Source organism: Rissa tridactyla, chromosome 3, assembly GCF_028500815.1.
Source record: "Rissa tridactyla isolate bRisTri1 chromosome 3, bRisTri1.patW.cur.20221130, whole genome shotgun sequence".
Taxonomy (NCBI): Eukaryota; Metazoa; Chordata; class Aves; order Charadriiformes; family Laridae; genus Rissa; species Rissa tridactyla.
In genome coordinates this window covers 23561765-23579674 of record NC_071468.1, presented here as the reverse complement: position 1 = coordinate 23579674, position 17910 = coordinate 23561765, and the positions used below count along the sequence as shown (strand labels likewise).

The 17910-nt window shown below is 36.0% G+C and overlaps 1 protein-coding gene across 30 annotated transcripts in view; it reads right to left on the bottom strand.

Moving 5' to 3' along the window:
- Nucleotides 1-17910, bottom strand: part of ESRRG (estrogen related receptor gamma) — a 407888-nt gene that overhangs the window by 48307 nt on the left and 341671 nt on the right. For all 30 annotated transcript variants that reach the window (XM_054194182.1, XM_054194195.1, XM_054194196.1 and 27 more), the window contains 2 exons: nucleotides 5726-5836; nucleotides 1085-1246 (listed from right to left, as the gene is read on the bottom strand). In XM_054194182.1, the coding sequence (XP_054050157.1) occupies nucleotides 1085-1246; nucleotides 5726-5836 (273 nt within the window). The remainder of the gene's footprint in view (nucleotides 1-1084; nucleotides 1247-5725; nucleotides 5837-17910) is intronic.

The window sequence follows — 17910 nt, the reverse complement described above, 5'->3', positions numbered from 1 at the left end:
TTGCAGTTTCGTTTGATACTAGAAATAAAATTAACTTTGATAAAAAAGCATCTGACTGGATTATTTATTCAAATTTCAAGGTGTTCCCAAATCTAAAATGAGGAACTCTTATTACTTGAAGGAATTAAAAGATACAAATTCTTATGTTCAATAAGGCTCCACTATCAAAATTGGAAAACTAACGAGCTGATGAAAACACACAAACATACTCATTCATCTGCTGGACTAAAAAAAATACTTTAAGAAACAAGAAAAAAAGCTAATCTTTTTTACGTGAATTTACCATTTATGAAAGGTGACAGACTGAGAACTCTAGAAACTCTTTATAAGCTTGTCTGCTAGTCCACCGAGCAAGCATAAATACCTCAGAATTGAGTCAAACGAAAATATACCTCAAATGTTATCTGAAGAAATCGTTAACCTTCTGAGAAACTGCTTCTGATGACCCCCACTTTTGCTGCTAACAAGGGTGCCAGTTAGCTTTTGTAATATCCACTAGTTTACGTGATAAGGACTGTGGTCTACTTCATGCAGACCAAGAAAGTACTAAGCTATGAGAGGAGACCTTTTGGTAGAATTTAGTTCTTTCTACTGAACTGCTGCTACAAACCAGCTCTCACACTAGTTCATTCAATGAAGAGAACAATTCCTCTGTGGCATGCCAAAATATAACTGAATTTTTGAACCTCCTATGGTCAGTGTAAGATAGTGCTGCCTTTATGGAATAGAGAAACTAGACTTAACATTCAGCTATAAGTACAGGTACAGAGGAGAACACTTACACTACCCTTCATACCAGGATACCAGGCTAACGCTTTGTATGGCAAGGCAAGTTTGTCTTATTATTAAGTAAAGCATGAAACAAATTCAGTCACTGAGCAGCATGTAAGACTCGTAGCAGTAACAACACTATTTCCAGGGTAGGATATATTATCATCTAACTTATGTCCTGTGTGAATAATCTGGAGCCTTAAGAAAACTTTATGCACTTTAGTGAGAGAGCAAATCATATTTTTTACCACAACAGAATAACCCATGCGACGATTTCTGTATGTCATATATTAGCAATAAATACTGTATGTACCTGGAATATGCTTAGCCCATCCAATGATCACCACCAGTTCTCTGTCTGCCAGGTCACAAAGAGTGGTAAGCGCTTTGATGTCACTGTCTGGGACAGTGGGGTCAGGCATAGCATAGATCTTCTCTGGTTCAGCCACCAGCAAATGGGAGACAATCTTGTTATCTGTAAAAACGGTCCAGAACAGCACAAGATCACCAGTAGCATCATTTTACTTTTCAAACAGATGGCTCATATTTCAAAGGGCACAGGAATTTGTCTTAAGATAATGGGCCTAATTAAACCTTATTGTAACTTCACTGGCTTCTAGAACCAGTTACAGCATAAATAAATCTGATCCATTAGCAATGTTTATCAAGATTGCCATGTATGTTTTGAAGAAAGTAAATTTAATGGAATGTAGAAATACATGATCACCTCCTAATATTGGAATATAAACTTTGTAGAAAAGTATTCATGCTTTATAACGTATTTTGGACCGTGCAAATAGAAAAGTTTTGCATTGCTCTAATTACCTGCAACCCTCCCCCATCCCCTCCCTAAAGGCAGGTGTTATTTTTTGAGGGGGTAAATACCACAAGCAATTAGTCAGTCATTGAAATCTCTAACTTCCATCAGTGATTCCAACTACCATTCTTTGTTTTAGATGTCACTGTTGAAATGTTGCAACAGAAAGTCTCGGGACTTTTCTCCGTGCTCATTATCCCACACATCTTATATTATGGGTATCCTGCCGGTTAAAAGGTTAAGAATGAATCTGTACTCCTTGGGGCTTATGCTGTGAGAAAAGTGGCGTGTTGTCATATATTTGCTTTTCAGTGAAACACACAAATTCAGAATCATGTATAAAATTAGCTTCCAGAAGTACAAAAGAGCCAGTCAGGAATAGCTACTAAAATCAATGAGAATAAAGAGTGTAAAAGTAAGGGAATTATCAATAGATGCATACCCCCTACCTCAGAAAACTGGTTTTGTGCAAAGAATGATACTTCATTGTATTCACACACTGGTTATTTTTATCTATATAGCGTTTTCATTCATGTGTTTAATATTTACTTTTTCATCCAGATGAACTGTGAAATCTATTTGGAATAATCATTTAAGTTATAAGGAAAAATGGGGAGAAAAAAAAAGAGTAAAAAAGAAGATGACTTACAATACACTGTTACTATTCTATATCCTGTAAGTAGGATAAACATTAAATAAGCACTATATCCACGTGAAGGCACAATGGAAGTATCTTATCTCTATAAAGGAGCCTGATTTGTTACTCTGAGAAGGCAGAACTGAAAAATGGGGAAAGGACTAACTCATTAAGCCTCCTAATACAGGATACATTACTATACTTCTCAATTTATTTACGTTTTATCTTTCATGGTAGGTACCTCTTGTGACCTCAAATGCACCACTAGAATTTAAAGCCCAAACATCACCTTTTAGTGAATGTACACTAATCCGTTCCCTTCCTTGGGATAAAGAGCCAGGGAGCTTGATATAAATGGGATTCCACTGCGAGAAGGTGTGAGTAGTATTTTCTGACTGCAGAGAAAGCCGACACAACTGGTATCATTTTCCCCTTCTGCATGTAAGTCACAGGATGGACCACACTGTCCTCCTATGGTGGAGCTGCAATGGAAGCTGACAGCGATGTGACTTGTCCAGGAGTGTCAGAGAGGCTCCCTACCAGCCCACGACAGATTTCCATAAAATACTCACTTGATTCAGATTTCTGATACTTTACTGCTCTTTTGTGACATAGACTCCTTGATTCTGATCTACTGTCCCCACGATTTTTGCCTTATTCCAAATTTGTGTGTCAGAAGTTGTGATATATGTTAGCCCTTCATAAAGTAAGTGCAAGAGCCAACTGGAAACCATCACATCAAGCATGTTTTATTACAAGGGGATACATTTATGCTTTATATGAACTATAGGAACCACGCCAACTGAGTAATTCTTGATCTCAATATTCTACTGATTATCAAACTGATTAATGAGGAATTCTATTCTTATTTAAAGATGACAGATGGTATTTTTACCTTAGATTGGCAAACAGCCTTTGCACATCATTTTTTTATTTTTTAACAGTCTTTTCGTATTCTGTTTAATTTCACACAGAAAACATCATCTTTTTCAGTGAGAAAAGATAACATTGCTTCTTCTCAAATTTCAAAATTTTTACGTGTATTGAAAAAAAAAAATAACTTGGAGTTACTTAGTATCAAAACACATGTAGCTGAGGACTTCAATTTTGTGGTTTTTTAACCAGTGATAAATGAATAAAGAAGCACTCACATCCCCAACTTTATTTTTTTCCCCTGCAAACATAAGAAATGGCCAAAGAATCTTTCATTTTTTTAATAGCTTCCTTGCTTTTTATAGATTATTCAGGAATATTGTATATTTTGACTCAGGATTCATAAAATCTCAAATTCTTTTTATTTTCACAATCAAGATCTACATGCACGCTATTAGATTCCATGGTGAAGCTGGAAAATCCAATAGAGGCCAGAAGTAGGAAAGATCCTCCAAACACCTGTTCTCTCCCTATAGGGGAAAAAAGCTGTATTGGAGTGTGCATTAGTATAGACCATAGAAAAATTTTGAATGTACTCAGAAAGCTCCATTACTCAGGAGATCGAATAGCCATGAGCACTGTTTCTAGGTAAATCTTATTTAATGTTTCCCTAATTAGAATCAATAGAACCCAATTTTCATTCCTCTGCCTTTGTTATGCACAAACTATCAGTCAGGGTCCAGAAAATCTCCCAGGCTACTTCCACACAAAACTGATTCAATTGTTTCAAGTCTTGACACTTATCTGGCAGAATCTGAAAATTAAGTTTTACAAATGTTTGTTACAAAAATGTTTGTAATTGGACAAGCTAAGGAAAATGAAGGGAGGCACTTAGACAATGAGTAATGACTTATAAGGAGGGAGGTTAGTCTATCTCAGACAAATGGACCTTACAAAAATTGGTGTAGTTATCGTCTTAAAGGTAATGTAATGCACCAATTTGCAGTAATCTTGGGTTTACACACAGATTCTTCTGTTTCAGTACAACACCGTTAACCTCTGTTCATATTAAAGGACTTGGGGGGGGGGGGTTGGATTGGATTTTATTTTTTATTTTTTTTTCCTGTTTGGTTTTGGGTTTTTTGGTATGCTAGGCTGTTAACATTTCTACTCAATGACAATATCAAGTAAATGAAAAACTGACAATCTGTGCACCCAGGAAAACTAAACCTCTAATGAAATTAAGCATTAGAGTTTATTAAATTTTATTGTATTATCAGAAAGTTTTTATTATAATGTGCAAAATCTGCTTAGTGCAGCCCTAGATTGTATTTACAGAACGGTGGGACAGCTTATGGAGGCTGAGTAGAAGATGCCAGATTGGACAATTGAAGGAATATAATCAGCATAATGTTTTTGGAAAGGCAAAAGGAAACTATGCCATATGTTCACTTAAGCCTTAATTTTATGTAAAACTGCCGGTTTTTTCTTTGACACAGCTAAAATGCCCTTTCACTTACAGTTCAAAGACTGTTTATTTGCTCTCCAGATCCCCATATGCTCAAACGTATTGTACACAGCACTGTCCCCTACTGGGGAACACGAATGGAAACAAATTCCATTTGCCATACAGACAGGTATTTTCAAGAGCCTAAAACTGACATGCGTGTTGTCAGAGGCACAGGGGCAGAGGCAAACAGGAGACAAGGAGGAGCTTGCCCTCCTTATTTCTCTGGCTTATTTCTCTGTTTTAGGAGCAAATTCACCTTCTCGGCAGGAGCAACTGGACGTGTGTATTCTCTTTTGAATTCGGAAGAGTTTACAACAGTGGATGTGGCGTGTATGCCTTTGCAGGGTAATATACTAGCCTCTTGCACTACAGCTATAATGCTATTAAATTTACTTCATGGAATTAGTACAGTCGCTGCTTGAGTTTATATAAGCTGCAAAGCAAAACCCCTAACTATTTTTAGTTAATCGCAAAGAGGATGGAACTTGTATTTTAGCAATGAGATGATCATCTATCTCTCTCTCTCTTAATTTCAGCCTGGCGAGATACAATCAAGGACATTATTAACACATAACAAAACAACGCAAAAAAATCCATGAGGGTAGTAGAGCCCAGACTACCAATCTATGCTTGTTATTAGTGTGGCATATTGCTGTTTTAATCTAATGCTAGGTAGTGTATTAATCTATAGGTATAAATTAATGAGGCTCTTAATGTATTTTCATTGGGAGGTTGAGCAGTCAAACTCATTTAGTTAGTGAAAACTACAAAAATCACTTTCTTGTGAAATCTGAAACTAGAAGCTTCAATGAACTAATGATCACAGTATGAACCATTTTATGTACCACTGAAAATAAAGATAACCTGTAAATGTAAAATTTGCACTGCATAAACCATGCTTTTATACACTTCCACCTGTAAAAATATTCTTTGTTCAACTCCACTTGAGAAAGACGAGCCTATTTAAAACAAAATACGTTAACAGCTAAATGGATATAATATTCATAGTAATATCTTCTGACCAAACCCTTGTCCCAGTCAGAAGGAGCTTAGCGAACGGGGCTAGGAATCAAAACCTGGTATTCAAAGAGAAATTTTGTACATCTCATGTACTTACATGGCTTTTTTGCTGGCTGAACTAGCTGAGGGTTCAGGTATGGGCTATTTTCTGCATCTATTCTGCGCTTGTACTTCTGGCGACCTCCACGTACTCTGTCTAGGCGGACACCTACATTGGCAAAAATAAGCAAACATGTAATTAAATATATTATGAGGATGCCTTTCAGGTAACAATCTTCTATCTCCTGCCTTCCAGGCCGTATTTGTTTAAAATGCATGTTTATTTCAAAAATATTAATTTTGAAAAGCAAGGGAAAGCAACACTACAAGTATTTGCAAGTTATAGATTTTCACACATATGAGACTGTGCATACAACATAATTTCCTGTTCGTTTACAACCATTTGTTCCTTTTTCCATGATATTAAAAACAGCTAACAAGTTTATTTTCCATTTGAAAGAGTCTCATCTTAAGTCGTCTTTGCCAGAATCAGAAGTTCAAAGCTGTAATAAACACCATGGATATACAAGGCTAAGATTATGAGTAGAGAAGTACAGAGAATTAGAACTTTAGAAACAAAGAGTGCTGTATACAGTTTAGATAGTCAAAACCTATGCTTTTAATTAACATGGATTAACATGGCCAGAGGATACCAAGTAAGTATCGTTAGTAAAATAAGAACATATATGTGGCTTAAAGACCTGAAATGGTTCATGAGGGTTAGAAAGAAATTGTACGGCTGTTCATTTAGATGTCATCAATGATGAATTAACATTTGCGTTCTACCTCCACAATGTTCATTGCTTCAATAAACCATTCTGCTACCTGTTTTGTACGGATATATAGGAGTTTACCTTCCTGAAACAAGCTATAGCTGCTCTCAGGAACAAAATGAAAAAAGGAGGGTGGAAAAAAGATGGTAGGTCTATAAAACAATGAAGTATTTTTATTTCCTTCTGAGTCACCCAGGCAGATTTCCAGACAACCAGGACGAATGTCAGTAGAACCAAGTAGTAACATAACACTGAAGTTGAAAAATTCGGCACATACGCAGGGCAACAGCACAAGTAATACCAAGGGCAAAATTTGTCCCTGATGACATGGATTTAACTAGACAAGAATGCAAGGACAAATTACATACCAATGATCCCTGTGAGCCATGTAATAAAGGGTAGCTCACTTTCTCACTTATCTTTTCATTGTCTATTTTAGCTCTCCTCCCTCTATTTATCTTTTCCATTGCCATTGTTGTACCCTACTCTACTACTTCCCACCTCCCTGATCTCTCCCTCACAGGAAATACCTCCAGAACTGGCTTCTGGACTGTAGAGAAGCCACCACCAAAGAAGTTACAGTTCATGTGCAGAGCCAGAAGAATACACCACAGAGTTTACGTACTGCCATGAACCTGCGCTGGTAGCACAGTCGAGTTACCAGGAAACATCTGCCAGTCCTCTTTCATCCTCAAAAACCAAAGAGGATTGACTGGGTTTTGGTGAAGAAAAGCCATTTTGCCAACTAGCCAGAAACCCAAGGCCAACTCTTGTTGGTTTGTTTTTTCTTCTTCTTCTTTTATATTTCTTGGGTTTTTTTATATTTTTTTATTCTATCTCGTACTCTCCAAGCTGGCATGAAACTAACACAGCAGAACACACAATAGCTGACCAAGGAAGACAGCGGTTTACAAATCCTGTTCCGTGCTCTGCTACCAGCAGGGAAGGCTTTGTGTCCATGGGGTTCTCATTCACCCAGATGGACTCTTGGTATCTATAGAGGTTAGTAACACAGGAGATACTTGGCTTAAGGACACAACCAATAATGCAGTGAATTGTACACAACAGTGCTTGATAGTTTTTGCTCACCAGCACAGTGGGTAACGATCACCTCTATTTAGCAGTGAAATTTCACTCAGTTTACTGCAGCAGACTCTCTATTTCACTCCCTCAAACTCAAGAAGTACCTTTCCCATTGCATGTTACCAATTATATTTTTGTGAATCACATTACATAAGTAATAAAACCAATCAACCACATACCCAAACAGGTCAGTGTACAATTATGAATGAAATCTTATTTATGATATTTACCTATATCCCTGCCAAACTTGTGGCCGATTTGTGGTCTAAGCTATTTGATAAAATTCACAGTGATTCAATGAACAAAACCTGGTTATTTTTCATTTGTTTTTAAAGTTATACTTGGAAATGCATGAACTACAAGGCCACTTTAAAAACCGATAGTTCAAAGCTTTTCAGAGCTAATGATAAGTCAGTGTTCTCTACCCTTGAATCGGGAGTTTGAGCTACACCTGAAGCAAATGACATCCAGGACAATACACTGCCATAAAAACAAATAGCAAAAGACCAAGGTTTGACAGCTGAATATTCAGAAATAGGGAGAGGATTAGAACAAGCCACATGCGATATTGGTGGGATTATAAAAAAGACTGCCCACCATTTGAGGAAAAATAGATAGAAAATGATTTCTGCATAATTCAGATGCCATCCTTCTTTCTGCTTGGGAGCAGATTTCATAGTGATAAAAGATGGATAGCATCAGACAGAAGTATGTTTAATCAAAAAGTAATGGAACTGAAGCTTAAATTAAAATAATATAAATTTACCAAGATGAACAATTTTTTTACCTCCTTTGCATTTGCCGAGATACACATTCAAGCAATTCACATACTCAATGGAAGGAAATCCAGACAAGTATCGGAATAGCAAAATCATACATAGATCCATGCACCCACCTATTATACGTGGCTATATCTGTGAGTATAGCTACTTTCTTTTTTTAAAAGAAAAACATTATAATTCTAAATAACTGGGGAGTAACGGTATTGCACATTTTAAAATTACCTAAATCTAGAATACAACTAATTCCAATTCTAATGTGAAAACACTTTTGATAACATAATACCAATAGACTATAAATTAGAGGTTTATAACCCTTTCATTAAAACTGACAGAATTTACCATAATTTTTGCTCCTAAGCTCTCCTTGCTCCTAGTACTATTACAAAGTAGCTATTTTAGAATAAATTTCTGATCTAACACACCCTAAGTGGTATTTCACTTCCCAAGAGTCTTTACAGAAGTAAACACAATGCAAGACACCGCTTAAGAAAGTATACCCGTCTGACATTCCATAAAAACTTCAAAGTTTGGTGGGTAGCAAACTGAAATCCAGGGGTTCCTGAGTATATGCATGCTTTTTTCCCTGTAACTCCTATAGCTTGTATGACAGAATTCCTTACATAGATATATTTATCTGCTCTCAAAACAGTAACAGCTGATGCGTTCTTCATTAGAAAAACAAAGGAAAGAAAGAAAACCAATTTTGTCCACAAAGATCTTCATTTGGGGCAGAAGGAGCTTAACATCTTGATCACAGAGGTAATTGCTATAATTCAACATATAGTTTGTACTCCAGCTATTAAGGAGGAGATCACGGTATCTAGCTAGTGTACAGGGAGAAGTTAAGTAGACTTCTGCTTTAGCTCTGCTGTGCACGTGGCTTGCCAGAGTCTTTAGCAACTCAGTTCACTCACCCTACCAGTCCTCATCCGTAACATGAAAAGAAAGATATCCACTCCACCTATATAAACTCACGTCACATGTACGAATGAATTGCACTGGACATATTACCATTACAGTTGTTTAGCGTCAAAACATCTATTAATGACACCGAATAAAGCTCCGCTGAAAACAAGCAAGTTGATTCTTCACATTCTCCGACACTCAGTTTAATTTTAAAATTCTTCAACAGAAAAATAAAAACAAAAGCCCTAATGAGAAAAATAGGGATGATCACAGGGTACAAATAGAAAGAACAGGCTTGCTACTTTCAACAATCAAGTGCAACACATTCACTTTACATCTTAGGATAAGCACAACTCATAAACTCATCTGTTCAGGAGTAATGGGGAGTCACACATTTTGACATGATTTACACAGCTCAGAAGATAAGGATTAGACTAGAACTGTAATAATATCTGGAGAAATGGAAACTATGTAAATCAATGCAATAGCTATGTTTTTAAAAGAAAGTAATTACACATGCTAATACAATATAAGAATTCCTCCAGCTGGCTTTAAGGAAAAAAAAACGGTCTCACAGTCACTATACAATCTGCTACAAAAAAGGTCTACCTCCTGGTTCTTCACACAACCTTTGCATGATTTCTACCAAATGCTTACCAACGCACAACAAAATTACATTGGGCACTTACTCTAAAGTGAAAATGTCCACATAATCTTTCAGACTAGAGCTGATGTACAAAATGAGCTACCTGCCAGGTAGTTCAGTCTGAACAAACTTAACATAGACAAGCCTGAACCCTCCATTTCCTCTGTATTTCTTCATCTGTTTCTCCCTCACCTCCCCCACTATGACTGGTGCTATGAAATAAAAAAGATTGCCCTTAACCCAAGGTATCATTCTTTTTGCAATTCAGGTCCTGAGTACGATAATCCTATTTAACCGTGTCATCTCATTTTCCATACAGATCCAAGCCATACCTGAAGTATACCATTTATTCCTTTATAATCTCCCTCTCTTCTTATTTTCCATCCCCTCTGTCTTACCTTCGCTACAAGTCTCCCGTGTTCGTTTATCCACTCGTCCCACAAACATTCTTGTCCTTTCCATGGAGCTCTGGAAATCCTCAGTCTAACTTGGAAGGCATTAGCCCAATCCTTCAAAATCAAGATCTACTAACACCAGGACTGCCTGTAAGAAATTGCTTACTACTTATAATTGGGGAGAGCTTTTTATTTTGGAAAAAATAAATCTAATTCACTTAAAAATTAACTAATACCTGAATAATCAAAACTCCCTCTCTACCTTCCAGTACATCAGTAACAAACAGGTTTGAGATTAGAATCAAACCTTCAATTTTGACTTCCTATAGGTATTTCAAATTCTGCTCTCTTTCTGTCCCCCCTACATGAGAGATTTATGGGAAGCAGCTATGTTCTACACCGATGCCGCTCTGGCAAGCTCCACCTCTAATGCAGCATTCTTTATATACAAAATATATTCCTATCTCATTTTTTGAGATATGAAATTGGGTAAGAATCCATTTTCTACAGATGTCTGTAAGATTCCCAGCATTGCCTTAAATTTTACAGTGAGACCAGTAAGAATGGATACCCACATAACTGCATCTTGCTGAGCTTTAGAGGAACATTAGTAGCAGAGGCCAAAAAAACCCAAATTAACTGCAAAACTGGAAAGAGCAAAAATAACTTTTAATTGCAGGTTCTGATGTTCTTCTCCTTTTGGGACAAGTTCTTGATAGAGCGTTCCAGTTCACTCGAACATCCTGTCTGATCTGTACAACTGCTGTGTGAGCCTGGGTGAATATTGTAAACTCTGGGTTTTGCTTTTATTCACATAGAACAGGAAAACCAGTTGATTTTCCACCACGAACACAGACAGAATGTATTTAGATAGAAGAATGCATGGTCATCTAGTTACTCTTCAGACAATTCAGTAATATCTACCGTTTGGGATTAAAGTGCGAGGCCAGTCCACTAATCCTGCAGTCTGAAACACTGGTAGTGGAAAAAATACTTCCACTTTAAGCCACAAAAGGCCTCTCTCAACACAGTAGAAACATGCAGTAAGTAACACAGCATGAAGAAAAAGGATAATATGAACTATCTTTTCATCTGGATCGCATTTGTTTTATGTGCTGAATTATAAGGATGCCAGAGAGCATCTGGAATCAGTTTACAAAATATTTGGGTTATACCATGTGCAGGTAAAAATTGAGCTAGAGATGTAAAATATGTGTCCATTAGGCAGGTAATATTTTGACAACAGAGTCCTAAGTCATCGAAGAAGATAAAAGCTATGACTCAAATTAAATCTTTCCTGATCTACAGCTGAATTAACAATTATCAGGGGAAGGCTTTAATGTTTTGTCTTCTGATAGCTATCTGCACTATTAAATACACTATTTAGTGTAGCATAGGAAGTCTAAAAATCATCCTCCTATTTTACATTCAGTCAGTACCAAAAAGTACTTGTTAATATACGATAAAACTGGCTGTCCTCAAGAGGTGCCTATAAAACAATTGAGTTCAGGAACCTGACCATATAATGGACTGAAAGACAAAACAGTGTTTCTCACTTTAATACCCAACTTGCTTTGTGACTATGAATAAGTTGCTTAATTTATGTATTCCTCTGACAAAGATTTGCAACAAACAGTTTATTATTAAGAATAGTACTGGGCCAATTAAAATATTTAGTGAACTTTTCCAGTTGAAAAATCAAAAGAGAAAAATATTGCTTTTGTAAAACAAGTGTTTCAAACCAATGTTTCATTTCAGATTTTGCTCCTGTTTAATAATTAAAAATGTTTCTGGGCAACCAAATGTAAGTAACATTTTGGAAAGTCTGCATTTTTTCCCGGGAGGGGCAGAAAAGAAGGTTGGATTTTGGCAAAGGAATTGAAAAAAAAATTCTCTTTGGTTAGAGCCCAGAAGTGGGTTTTTTTCGCTTCAACAAAGAACTGATAAATGTGTTACACAGCTCAGTACTCAACCTCTCTTGAAAGGAACATTAACTTTGCATGAACTAATCATCTACATGCTGAATTTTTGTGCACTGTCATTTATGCATTAAAACATAAAAGAACATGCATAAAATCCACTTAGTTTTCCCATGCAAATGAGATTTTGTGTAAATAAATTCTATTATTTCTTAGCGCAAGTGATTTCCATTGAAGAATGGTCCATAAGCAAAGATGAAGAAAATATGGCATAAAATGTTTAAGAGTACTACCGTTGCTTTACATTTTTAATGGTTCCATATGAAGCTGAGTATCCTAATCTGTGACGCTCACAAATACAAATTAGGTCACACGCAACAAGTGACAAGTTTTAATTGAATGTCTTCTGTCTGCAATTCTGACAAAAGGTGAATGGAAATAAATGAGTCTGGCAAGACAGCCCTGAGCCTTACAATACCCAATATCTCATTATTTTTAAACAGCTATCTATAAACTGATGCTGACAAGCCTTGAACCTTTTATTTCTGTTCAGGAAGAAGTGAATGTGCAGAAAGAAAGAAAAAAAAAAAAGAAAAACAGGACAGCTACTCTGTTGCATTAAACATGCAATACCCATTATTAGCTCTCAAATATTACAAAAGAATACCTTTTGCACTTCACTGAAAAACTTATAAAAAATCTGTTTCCTTTTCCTGAAGAGATACACTCTATGAACTCAGTTCCTAGTGCCCAAATCTCATCTTTTCTAAGTGTCATACTACCAGAACTTCATTAGAATTACGCTAGACTCATGCTGATTTTGAAGAGACTGAAATGAGGACACCAAATACAGGCTACAGAACCTCCACTTCTTTTCCTTCACTTTTCCGAAGTGAGGAAGAGCCTATGTTGCAGCAAAATGCGCGTATTTGTAAACTGTGAGGGAAAAGCGATGCAGACCTAAGGCTGTGAATATATAAAGCCGTGATGTTTCTGAAATGAAACAGTTACCATCGCATAATGCTTCTCTCCACATCACCTGGATTACTAATATACTAATAACTAGGAAGCTGTGTAAAATACTGCAAAAGCTTTTATGAATAACAAAGAAAATACTGTTGCTAATTGCACCATTAAATTTCACATCAATGTGCCTATATATCATAAGCATACTATGTAATAGTATATGCCTTATTTTTTTAATTATGCATACGACATCCTGGGACAAGGTATAAGAATAAATAAAGGGAATCTTTCACTAACTAAATAACACCATTCTTACCATAATTTATTTAAATATAGTTACACAAGATGCTATCTTGTTTCAGAGTTCAAATTACAACCAATTTAATGAAGTGGAGCTTGCCGGGCTGTAAAGTCATTACTGCATCAATACACTTGAAACCATTATTTTAAGGTGACAAGCGCAGACTGGGAAAGTCAGCTTGGCTGATGATCCAAGGAGAGGGAATGGAACGCCAGGAAACAGAAAGGTCAAAAAGTAAGTTTGAGCAAGGCCATATCAATGCCTGAAGGTCAAAAGCAGGCCTTTATTCTAGATCACATCATCAAAGCTTATAAAGAATTCAAGAGCTATGCTAGTGACAACTCTAATAGAAAAGAAGTCTAACTGAAGTTCTGGACCATTTGCTGGCGACTCTCAAGAGAGATGGGAAGATCGAAATGAAATGCATTATAATAATCGGACTGTGAAGTACCGGTAGCATGAATCAAGATCTCAATACCCTTTTTCAGATACAATAATATGCAATTTCACAATATTTCAGTTAGTGCCTTGGATGGTGTGGGATTCTGGAATTAATCTGAGATCCAGAAGTCACGGGAAAGTTCTTAATAGTGTGAGATGAAACAGATTTTATATATAAAATCATATCAGTTCAACTGAGACCAAATAATAGCTTGCTTAGAATTAGGATTTCTATCTAGAGGAAATAATTTCATTTTGCTGGAACAGAAGAGAAAACTAAAGGATTGCTCTCATCATAGCAGAGCTTTAAAACACGTGTACAATTCATTGAAATATTAAAAGTTCTTTACCCTAACAAACATACTCCCTAATTTTGGTTGGTTTTTTTTTCTTCTTTTCTGTTTTATTATCCTCTTCTATCTTGAGTAGCCAGTCTGTGCTGAAAAGTACAAGAGTAAGATGAGCAAAATTTCCAAATAGCACTCATCTGTCAAAGTGAGAAAGACTTATTTTTTCAGTTAAGGTGGTTTTATACTGCCAGTTAAGTCTAAATTGGCCTTAGTGTAAAAATATGTGTTCTCACAGAATTTTGGAATTTTCCAAGGCTATTAATGGAAACATGATTTTCACATTGTCTTTTCTCTTAGCACATCCATAACAATACTAACTCTCTCTGCAATCTTTCCTCATATTTATGTATTGAGTAATTATGAACTACACTTCTGTTGGTGAAGCACTGTGCAATTCTTCCCTGCTCTTTTTACTCTTTTGAAGAGCATGATTTGTGGAACCTCACCAATTTCACGCTTCATCTTTCAAGTTACCTCAAAAGGTATGGCAGAGTTCTGAACTTATTCCCTCTTTCTTCTCCATGCTATTTTATAGCACCACAAAATCTAGACCAGGTGGCCATGGGAAAACAGCCCAAGAACCTTAAACCAGATCACAGCCTCTGGCTGGGGCTAACACATTTTTAGGAGTATTCTATTTTATCATGATTTATAGTCTAAGTATACTTCATCAATTTTACCTATACTGTATTAGAAACTAGAACATCTAAAATTATGTAATGAGTGCATGCCAGCCTGATGCTAAAAAAAACCCTAAGCATCAACCTTATATGAAAATGTGGTAGATATTCTTACATTTTGGCTTTACTTTTGCAACTAAAATATAAGCATTTTGTCTTTTGTATTGTTATGTTGTTTGCAAATTTTTTTTCACAATTAGATAGGAATGTCACAAAAGGATTTCATTTGGGGTCTCAAGCGTACTCTTGCAGTACAATTACAGAATAATTCTAACTTCAAGATAAAAGATGTTATATTACTAGTTTCAGGCGTATTTCGCAAATGACACAGCTTTTCCATAATTTACTCTTCCTATCCATGTACTGTAACTTTCTGTTTCTTAAAATTCTACCTGCTACAAGGGTAAAGTTCAACAGTGACTTATATGAGTTCATAGTACAGACGGTCACATTTTACGACTCTGAGAAATTTAAAATTCCTGGTTTCTACTCCCTTTCTGACTTCTCTGAGCGGTTGCTTATTTTAGAAAGGAGAATCTTTATCTGCTACTTAGGTAGGAAAAAACCCAGTGATCTAGGTCAGTATGTTCAGACTGGAAGGTACTGACAGACCACATCACAGCATCCCCCTGTGCAGTATTGCTCCTGCCTGCAAATCTCAGATGTAATGCAAACAAATAAATTTAAGGGTTTTTTTTTTTTTGTTTCACTATTTGCAGTGGGTTACATTGATGATTGTTCAACAACAAAACTAAAAGTTCAAAATCAAGTGGCTAGATGGGCATCAAACCAAGACATAGCACAGTAAAAGAAAGAAAATTCTGTACAAACTCAATGTGGTGGAATTGCTTCCTGTTACTGTTATCTTGTAGCATTGTGTTGGAAGGTGGAAACAAAGAAGGAAGATACGTTCTTTGCATATATTATGGTTTCTGAAGGTGGCAGGTAAAAACATTCCAACGTGTGCAGTTTCATGAACACCGGGAAAAAAGCACTCGGGAAGAAAGTATGTGCCTCTTCCCCAAAAAAAGTTGGGTAGTAGCATATCTAATGATGAGTATATAGGTAGGGTCCATAAAAAACCCTGATAATAAAAAACCCTATTAAACCCCCTGATAAGTACCTATATTTTATACAAAGTATCAGAGCGTACAAACATTTGCCCCAACACCTTTCCAGAGTACTGAGAATACTGCAGGTGTCAGCGGAAGATCTGGTTGAGAGGATGCTGCCAACTCAATTAAAGCCTTTAGATTTTTAAATATATACTTGTATATTTACATAACACTACCGAAACAAATGTTTTTAAAATGCACTTTTCCTTTGACTTTATATAAACTTTCCTCTGTTACTCCATGAGTACCACTACCAAAGAATTGCGCGTACATGAGAATCAGAAAGTGAAACTGATATACATATTTATAAAAAAAACTAAGATAATATCTGTCTCTACCAGCTAAAACCTGAAAAGAGCATCAGATTAAATTTTTGCAATTCCTATAACAAGTGTAGATATTCTATGTTTCACCTTGGTAAAGCAACGGAAAAGAAAATGAAACACGAGAAGTTAATGGGTATAGGCAAAGTTCTGTGGACATAAATGAAAAAATCCAAGTAACTCTTTATTTTGAATTTTAAGTATTTTCCTGAACATATTTAACACTTCATTCGTGCCCAGAGTGTAACTGATTTATACCTTAGTTCATATATCCTGCTGTCCTCCTAACCTGACATACTGCCTCACACGCTGGAGCGACAGCTCACCCTGTTTGCGGCCTCTGCATCTCATCTCAAGGTATTACTTGAGCAATTAATGGAAAGTTTTTTAGTGATACCACTTTATTGATACTACTACTGGCAGCTTTCTGTACAAATGCATAGTGGGTAGCCTGCATATTGACTATTCTTTCACAGTTAGCACTAGGAGTGGATCAGAGTTAATGCAGAAAATCCCAGCTGGAAAACGTAACTACAATGTTCTCGGTGTTTTCCAGCCTTTTTGACTGTCCATAATGTTACGCACAATTAATACTACGAGGTAAGTTGATTTCGCTTTCATAAAACACAATAAATTTTGAAACAATTAGACAATATACTCTGATTATAAAATGCCCCTGCTCTAAACCAGAAAACAGTGACAATTTTCTTCTAATCTCATAGGTAATGTTGGGCCTTTGGGAAATGGGTTAATAAATTCTAGTTTTCTAAACCAGGCAGACTGATTTACTGCAAACTTCCCACATTACAGTTATAGTAGATGTCTATCAAATTGCTTATGAGAACAAATTTATGGAAAATATCCAAGAGTGATGTTTTGTTCTTATTAAAATACATGAATATGTATGTAATTTTAGCCAGACTAAATGAACAAAACAAAACAAAAAGAAAGAGGAAAAAGGTCAACAATTGTTGTCACAAGAATTATTCTTTTCCACAAGAAACAACTCCTCCCTGTTAAAAATGCCTTTATATAAAGAATGTTTGTCTGAGGAGAATATTTTTGTTTAAATTGTAATGGCAACTGCTATGAAGAAAGATTGTACAAAGTGTACAAGGGTATGTTAATACAAGTAATTGGGCGACATAATTACATAAACATTATTTAAAAGAGGAAATAAGGCATAAAATTTCCTCATCCCCAGGAATTATTTTCATATAGAACTTTAACAGATGCAGAATTAAAAAAAAAAAAAAAATATTTTTAAGTCAACAATTCCTGACAAGCACAGTCTATTTAAATTGGCACGTTTACCCTTCTCAAAGGGTAAACTGGCACATGCTTACCCTGCCTAACCATTCTCAAGAATGGTTACAAGAGACCAAGGTCTTCTCACTCAATGCACTGGAAATCTAGCATCATTCTACTGAGTTCTGTACATTTCTGCAGTTACTTCTAAGGGCAGGAAAAGCAAACAATTTAGTTTCACGGACTTGTATTTTTTCCAAATACTGCGTTCCTTCCAAAGTTTTGTGCTTTCTCTCATATTTCTCTCCCAAAGTT